Here is a 9,040-nt window from a genome sequence, read left to right as displayed (position 1 = left end):
AATCAAGTGATTTCATATTTGGCAAAGATTAAGTAGATATTATTCAGTCTTATGTTGTATTATACCATATCATGTTATGTTACTTAGTCTAATGTCAGCATAGAGGGAAAATCATTTCCTTCATCAATGTTGATTCAGATAAAAAAATATCCCCTTCGGTATGCTAATCAAGAGGTTAGTTTTACCTCATAAGATTCCTAGGAGCTTCGTCTTTCCTCCTAAAGAAGCAATCAAAAAAAAAAAAAAAACTAAGGAAATAGAAGAACGGCCTGGAGAATTGAATCTCTTCAACTGAAGAAACAAAAACTAGGGTTGAGTTAGGAAATATATTCAATGTGACTTCAGTTCAGTTCCTTTCACTTTTCAATTCCCTTTGATTCTTGCTAATGCCTTCTCCCTCTTCCCTCCCCAGCCTATAGCCAGGCAACTACTCCTGGTCTTTCCCTCTACAAAATTACTTCATGCTTCACATTTCCCTGCTACACTGAGCATTTTTGTCTTTGTTATTTCCCTGCATGAAGCTGGGTAGTTATATATTAATATTTAATAAGTCTCTCATTCTTACATTGCCAAAATAAATCATTTATATATTTATTGAGGGGATTTAACACAAACATTAATAGATATTTCAAAAGTACCTGAAAAACAAGTAAGGAAGGTATATTTAGAGTAGTCCCCAGTGATATACAGGAGTTAGTGATTAGGACGGGGAAGAAGGGGACTTCTGACATGTTGTTTATAGTCTATTCCTCAGCCTCAGTAGTGGTCACATGAGTGTGTTCACTTTGTGATGATTTATCAAACGTGCCACCAATGTGTGCACTTTTGTGTATGTGTGCTATACTTCATACAATTAAAAAAAACTTATTTAATGCATCATCTGTATGGTAGGCACTATTCCCCTTACACATAGGATCTGCTCCATCCTAAAAGGGAGTAGATAGGGATTTTCCCCCAGTTTTCTGGAGCCCTGTTAGCACAGTAGTAAAGAGCTTGGCTGCTAACCAAAAGATCTGCAGTTTGAATCCACCAGTCGCTCCCTGGAAACTCTATGTGGCAGTTCTACCCTCTCCTATAGAGTTGCTATAAATAGAAATCGACTTGGCAGCAATGGGTTTTTTTTTTTTTTTGTCCTTATCAAAGTCTTATATAGTAAATCTAAGGTCATCATTTTTCCTCTTCACTAAAACTAATTAAAAAATAAAAACCCAAACCTGTTGCTTTCAAGTCAATTCTGATCCACAGCGATCCTTTCAGACAGACTAGAACTGTCCCCTAGGGTTTCCAAGGAGCAGCTGGTAGATTTGAACTGCCAACCTTTTGGTTAACAGCCGAGTTCTTTATGACCACGTCATTAGGGCTCGGCTAAAACTAATATAACGCATTAATGTGGGAATGAACATCGTAAGTTACAATAAATTATAATAACTTAAAATTAATCAAAATCACTAATTGTGATTACTAATGTCAGGCACTGTTCTAGATTATGGGAAAATATGCAGAGAAAACAGTCCCCATTTTCCAAGCATATAAACTGCAGTATCTCATTTTGATTCTGATCCTCACCAAGTCTTACAAGATATTTAGGAAAGGAATTAGCCGCATGGGAGATAGATAAGCTGATGTTCAGAGATTATTTCTTCTCTCAGAGGGGGACCTCAAAAACATGTCTTCTGACTTTTGGGTCAAGATTTTGGTCCCAAACCTTGCTATTAATTGATCGAAAATTTCCAAAGGAGAGAAGCACATTGTACAATGCACAACTGTCAGCTTGTTAATCCTAATGGCCTGGGGACAAAAGTCCCTCTGGGAACAACAGGCTGCTAACCCTCCTGTTCTTTTGCTGTGGGATACCAGCTCCCTGGTCTACCAAGGACCTGGGGCTTCATGATGAGGGGCACTTGGACTCCCTGTGGGGTTTTCTCAGGTGACAGATATGAATGTTATATACTAATTGGACTCTTGTTTCTACATATTTATTTCATAATGGTATAAAATTTTTAATAGTGGACAGCGTAAACCTGCTTATTAAATGCTTTATTAAATACGGAAGTTTCAGACAAGAAGGGAAGGTAGGAGAAATTGAAAATATTAGATGGCTATGTAGTATGGAGAGGAGAATGCAGGCCACTTTTGCCTAGAAAGTGACCATACGAAGCTGCCTAATCAGATGGTCTTAAATAAAGCAAAGTCCTGCTAAGAGGTCTGTCAGCAATGGGAAAACAAAATGTTTGAAATATAGAAGGTATTTACACAAGGCAGGGAAAATGTAATAATAGAAAATTCCATAGCATTGAGAGGTTATTTAGTTTAAAAAAAAAACAGGCTGATTGACAAATATAATTCATGAATATAATTAGCTAAAATCAGACAGGTTTTAAAAGTCATTCTCAGTTGGGATTTTGTTAAGAGTAGATCTTGCTAAGCCTGAATGCCTCCTTTGTTCTTGAAACACAATTACCAAACATTTCAGTGAGTGCCTCCTTCAAAATTTTAGAAACTCAAGTTTAAAAAAATTCTTAAATTTTCTATTTCTACTTTATTCCTTTGGTTTGTACAACCAATTAAGAATATAAAGGCAATAAATAAAAACCCATAGCATCAACCGTGATTATCCCGTACTGCTTTCTTTTTCCCTGAGTAGCCTGTTAAACTTACTTAATTTTACCAGATTTTACTCAACACATAACAAAGGGCAGGTGGATATTTTTTTTGTTCTGTGATGCATCCCAAGTGCTTAGAAATTTTCCTGACATATAATATGTGCTCAGGAAATATCAGTTGAATGAATAAACAAAAGCTGTTCCTTTTTAGATGGCTTAGAACTTTTTTTTTAGAACTAGAAAGCACACATTTCAGTGTTTTATTGTTATTACTATCATTGTCTTTTTCCTGGGTGTCCAGTGTTGAAGAGTTAGGGTGGAAGCTGAAGGCCCAAGAAAGTAGATGACTTCTATAATCTCACATAGAATTACACATCAAGGGTGAAGTTAGAAACAACAAAACTGTACATAAATTCTTTCCAACTTTGCCAGTTCTTATCTAATGTCTACTAAGTATGGTAAAATCGTGAGGAAATGTTGATTTTTGCTGGATAAGCCTTAGATATTGTTTTTCCTTCGGAACAAACAGAAAGTAAGTTCCGCAAGTAGGTATTTGCTCAAGCTGGCAGGGAAACCGAAAAGAAAGGCTTTTTTCCATATTTCATCAAAAAAATTTAGTTGTGAGAATTTTACAAACATTACAGAGAATCTCCTTTAATTCTCAGATTTCCAAACAAGGAATTGGGGTATCATATAATCAATACCAGCTGGTCACATAACGGTGGTGTGTCTGGGGACACGCATATTAGATGGGGGATTCTCTTGTCTGCTTGGTGTTAAGGCAAAGTCATCTTCCATGCAGTGTGGCTAACAGTGAAATTTTGAGGCTGGCCTTGGAGAAAATGATGTCTTTGCAAGGTCTTGCTCAGGGTACACCTGATGAGGAGGTTCTTTCTCCCCTTGAACTTCAGTATGAAGCCAGGCTCCTACTGACATATGATGACTAAGAATTGCCCAAAGGTTAGGGAGAATTTTGGGTTTCTGAAAATAATTAACTTTACTTTGTTACTTCATTACTTTGTTAACATCTTTTGATCAGAAATGCATTCCAAAATTGGGCTCATAAAAGCAAAAAACCAAACGGGAGTCAATTCCGACCCATGGCGACACTATAGAACAGAGTAGAACTAACTGCCCCATAGAGTTTCCAAGGAGCGCCTGGCTGATTCGAACTGTTTACCTCTTGGTTAACAGCCATAGCACTTAACCACTATGCCACCAGGGTTTCCTATGGGCTCATAGCATGTATTTATTAAGCTGGTTATAAGCTTAACTGATGCTTAAGAAGATATTGTACCCTTAAGATTATTAGTGGTTACCACAGGTGGGAGGAAGGGGGGAGGAGGCGTTTTTGCCTGGAGGGTATCGAGCTTATATAAATAGTGAAGAAATTTGGAAAAAGAATAGGGAGAATGGTGGCATAACTTGAAGAATGTAATCGATGTCACTGAATTGTATGTGCACATGCAGAAATTGTTGAGACAGCATATATTTTGTTATGTATATTTGCAACTCCAAGGGAAAAAAAAAAGAATACTGTGCCTTAAGGGGGAAGTTGAGCATAGTGACTGGGAGCACAGAAAACAAAGTCAGATTTCTCAAGCCTGGTCCCAGTTTCCCCCACTATCATTGTGTCTCAATTTCTCCAACTGTAAAATGGGGAAAATTTTAATTATCTGCCTCACAAAGGTGCTGTGAAGAGTGACTACGCCAAAACATTGCCGTGTACAGATGTGTTCTGGCATGCAGTGAGCATTGTAGATATGAATTATCATTAGAAACTTGTCCTGATTACTTTAAAAAAACTGAGAAAAAGTATGCGTTCGTTTATTACTTGTTTATTACTGCTGTAACAAATTACCACAACCTTAATGTCTTAAAACAACATAAATGTATTATAGTTCTGTAGGTCAGAAGTCAAAAATGGGTCTTTAGGGCTAAATCAAGGTGTCATCAGGGCTGGATTCTTCCTGAAGTTTCCAAGGGAAAATCAGTTTCCATCCCTTTTCCAGCTTCCAGAGATGGGGCACATTCATTGGAATGACTTTTACCTTTGCTTCCATTGTCATGTCTTCTCTGAACCTCCTGCCTTCCTCTTTCCTTTATAAACACTTGTGTTATTCCACTGAGCTCCCCCAGATAATCCAGTACAATCTCCCCATCTCAAGATTCTTAATTTAATCATATCTACAAAGTCCCTTTACTGTGTAAAGTAACATATTCATAGGTTTCAAGGATTAGGATGAGGACATTTTTGGGGGGGGGCAATATTCTGTCTACCACAATTGATTTTAATTGACACTGAGCTAAGTCCATTACAGCATTGTTAAATTTAATTAAATAAAAAAATTAATAAGCCATATGACTTTTTTTTAGGATGCAATTTTTTTTCTGATAATAGAGGGCAGATGGAAACTTCGTGTGGAGACAAAGCATGTAATGATTTCCTTTCTTTTTTATCTATTTAACTTAGGGTGAATTTAAACTACATTATCAATATGTGTAATAAAATCCCAGGTGGATAATAACATTTGAAGCCACAGTAATCTTTTATACAATATTTGGGACCTACCTGAATGAAGATCTATGACAGCAAAGGCAGATTAGGAAAAGGGAGGAAGCGGTGAGTCTCTTGTTTAGTTTAAACTATGCTGACAACCTTGGCCCTTCTGAGAAGGTGGCTTTTGAGCAAAGACCTGAAGAATATGTGGGGATGACTATCCACAGATGTGGGGAGGAGCCCCAGGCAGGGGGCACACCTGAGACAAAAGTCCAGGGCTTGGATGAAGATTAGCGAGGAGTCCACTGAGGCAGCAGCAGAGGGGCAAACAGGCAAGAGGGGCAGGAGATGACCTCAGAGGGCAAAAGGGTCAAATAAGCCAGGCCTTAAATTGGGAAGTCAAGCAACCATTTCAGATTTTGAACATAGAGTGACTTGGTCTGAGAGGAAGGTTTCCAAAGACAACTTTGATTATTGTGATGAGACCACACACAAGGGAGAGCAAGGGCATAGAGGGAAAGCTATTGGAACAGCCCAGGTGAAGTACAACAATGGCATGAACCAGGCTACTAGCTGAGGATGTGGTCAGAAATTTAGGCACTTATTTAAACTGATTTACACTTTTAGGTAAAATGTTTGAATTTCCTGGATATGACGAAGGAAAGAGCCCCCTCACCCCAACCCATTAGTGTAGATGTTTTTGGAGACTGAAATAGAGTGAATTTCTTTTAAATCAATGGACTTGAAATTAAGTAAGGAATACATTATTAGACAATGTTTATTTTCAACTGCCTTTGGGAAATGGAATGGAATTTAAGTGAATGGATGACCAGGCTAGATGACCTAACACTCACTGCCGCCTGACTTCAGAGTTTTGTCCACAGGGTATTTAGGAAGACCTGACAAACGAAACAATAGCTTCGTGCTGTTTTTTTAGAGTAATTTGGCCATGCCAATCAGAGAGAAACTTGGAATGAGACAATTTTTTTTATTTTTATGCTTGGCTGCTAACCAAAAGGTCACTGGCCCAAACCTACAAGCTGTTCTGTGGTAGAAAAAATGTGGCAATCTGCTCCCATAAAGATTTACAGCCTAAAAAACCTTGTGGGGCAGTTCTACTCTTTCCTGTAGGGTTGCTTTGAGATAGAGTCAACTCACAGACACACGACAACAATAGCAATTTCATCAATTAAAATTTTGGCTTTACATACTACTGCTTAGACTTTGCTGCTTCTATCGGTCACTGTTCACTGTTGTTACTATTCTTTTCTCTTTGTGAAACCAAGCATGACTTTCTACCATGGTATCAGCTAATTTTGGATTTTGTATAAACAGCAATTTTTTTTTTCCCACTGTAAGCATGTTGCCAGTCTTTTAAGGACATAGTTATACAAAAACAAATAAATAAAAACAATCTTACACCCTGTTTTTTATTTGCTGCAGATGGCAACCCCACATAGCGAGGCATACAGTATTTAGCAGTCATTCTAGGAATGGCACAGAAAATTACATTGCAGTGTGCCTCTGGGCTTGTCCCTTGATGGGACTCACCTTTTTACATACATAAATGTTAAATGCTCAGGTCAGTAAGATCTACCTTTAGAGGGGTGTGCATTATTGTATTTATGATTCTTTTTCTTTTCTTTGTAAACCTTTGAATCTTTAATGCATCTGGTATGAATTAGGGATGAAAATCCTTTTCTAAATTGTGGCATGTTGCTGTCACATTCTTATTTCCATTTTCCTATCTACTTCACAGAGTCTTAATCCTGTGGTTAGCTTTGGCCTAAAAGTACAGATAAACATTGGTAGGCAGGCTTGGTTAATTCTTTCTTCCTGTATGTCTTTTGGTTAAATGGCTTTAAGTTGCCCAAGTTCTATTTCTAACTGCTTCGCTGTCTCCATCCCCCAAAACATGGTAGCAATGGCAACAATGCAGAGAATCAGCTTACTGGCATGATCATATCTTTTGTTGAAGGAATTTTATTCTGGAAGACTGATACAAGTAAATGAGAGAGTAAAACTATTTGTAGAATGATAAGCTAGGAGGATAACTAAGCAGTGCAAGCGACAGTTAAGTGATACAAATTTAGGTACTAGCAAAAAGAAAAAAGAATGGAGAGATAAGAAAAATTTTATTCATGAAGCCACAACAAATATCAAACTATTCATTTCTTAAGTTATTCATTTCGCTTACCTTTATTCAATCAATCAATGAATCAATCATTCATTCTTTTCTCCAACCAGTATATACTTAGACCTACTATGGGTTGGGCAACTTCCTCAATTCTACAACTGCTGAGTGAACAGGACAGACAAAGCCTCTATTGCATGTATAGAAAACACCATTATCACAACCTAAGTACAAAAGAGTGAATATAAAAAAAAAAAATTTTTTTTTTTTTGAATATAAAAACACCATAAAAAATGGTCCTTCCCCAGTAAGGAGAAGTTGAACCATAGTCACAGTTTTATGACACAAGGTTTGTTAGTCTTTTTGATTTCTCTAGCATTCTGCCCTGGAAAATTTTATCTTGACCATAGGGCATTTCTCCCATGCTGAATATCCTACTTTCTTTCCTGAATTTTGTGACTTCCTGTTTACCTGAATTTGTCCTAGGTTCTGGCAATGAAGAACAGCACTCCATCCTCTGACTTTATCCTGCTGGGGCTTCTAGTGAACAGTCAGGCTGCAGGGATTGTCTTCGCAGTTATCCTTGCTATTTTCATGGTGGCTGTAACTGCGAATTTGGTCATGATATTTTTGATTCAGGTGGATTCCCGCCTCCACACCCCCATGTACTTTCTGCTCAGCCAGTTGTCCATCATGGACACCCTTTTCATTTGTACCACTGTCCCAAAGCTTCTGGTTGACATGGTGTCCCAAGAGAAGACCATTTTCTTTGTGGCCTGTGGCATCCAGATCTTTCTCTACTTGACCATGATTGGCTCAGAGGCCTTTCTTCTGGGCCTCATGGCCTATGATCCCTATGTGGCTGTCTGTAACCCCCTTAGGTACCCAGTCTTGATGAATCGCAAGGTGTGTCTCCTTCTGGCTGCTGGTGCCTGGTTTGGTGGCTCTCTTGATGGCTTTCTGCTCACCCCCATCACTATGAATGTCAACTATTGCGGCCCCTGCAGTGTCAACCATTTCTTCTGTGAGGTCCCTGCGGTTCTCAAGCTGGCTTGTGCAGACACATCCTTGTATGGAACTCTGATGTACACCTGCTGTGTACTCATGCTGCTCATCCCCATCTCCATCATCTCCACTTCCTACTCTCTCATCTTGTTAACTGTCTACCACGTGCGCTCTGCAGAAGGCCGGAGAAAAGCCTTTACCACTTGCTCATCCCACTTGACCGTTGTCAGCATTTTCTATGGGGCTGCCTTCTACACGTATGTGCTACCCCAGTCATTCCACATCCCCGAGCAGGACAAGGTAGTGTCAGCCTTCTATACCATGGTCACACCCATGCTCAACCCCCTGATCTACAGCCTCAGGAACAAGGAAGTCATGGGGGCATTTAAAAAGGTATTTGTGCGATGCTCATCTGCTCAGAAAGTAGCAAAAAGTGATGCTTAGAGATTCAACAAGAGGGATGGTCTTTCATCATTTTTTTTCCCCCCCAAGAATCGCCTCCATGTATCCTGTTTCTTCACAGATTATTTGGGCATCTGTCAAAGAGTACTTAGTATTGGAAATTAAGACAATTCATCCTGTCTGGATTATTCTGGGGTAGAAAGATGTTTCATCAACTACACAGAGATTTTTTTGGATAATTATCAAAAATTGTTTCCCACTTAGTAAGTTAAAGGATTAATCTTGTGTTGATTCTTGCCTCCAAGAGGAAAAAGCAAAACACACACATACATAAAACACATATTAGAATTTACAGAATCGCCTTTTATTCTGAACTATGTCTCCTTCATAACTGAC

At 38.6% G+C, this 9,040-nt stretch overlaps 1 protein-coding gene across 1 annotated transcript; it reads left to right on the top strand.

Moving 5' to 3' along the window:
* The first annotated feature begins 7,732 nt into the window (after positions 1-7,732).
* Positions 7,733-8,686, top strand: LOC126070434 (olfactory receptor 2T11-like). The gene has a single exon (XM_049874635.1). It carries the CDS (start codon positions 7,733-7,735, stop codon positions 8,684-8,686), a length of 954 nt encoding a protein of 317 aa, XP_049730592.1.
* Positions 8,687-9,040: the final 354 nt, after the last annotated feature.

The sequence above is a fragment of the Elephas maximus genome, chromosome 2 (assembly GCF_024166365.1).
Source record: "Elephas maximus indicus isolate mEleMax1 chromosome 2, mEleMax1 primary haplotype, whole genome shotgun sequence".
Classification (NCBI taxonomy): domain Eukaryota; kingdom Metazoa; phylum Chordata; class Mammalia; order Proboscidea; family Elephantidae; genus Elephas; species Elephas maximus.
The sequence above is the reverse complement of the archived record's forward strand: the minus strand, read 5'-3'. Positions and strand labels throughout refer to the sequence as shown.

What these genes read in the sequence shown, in the direction of transcription:
- LOC126070434 (XM_049874635.1), top strand. Translation starts at nt 7,733, where the DNA reads ATGAAGAACAGCACTCCATCCTCTGACTTTATCCTGCTGGGGCTTCTA.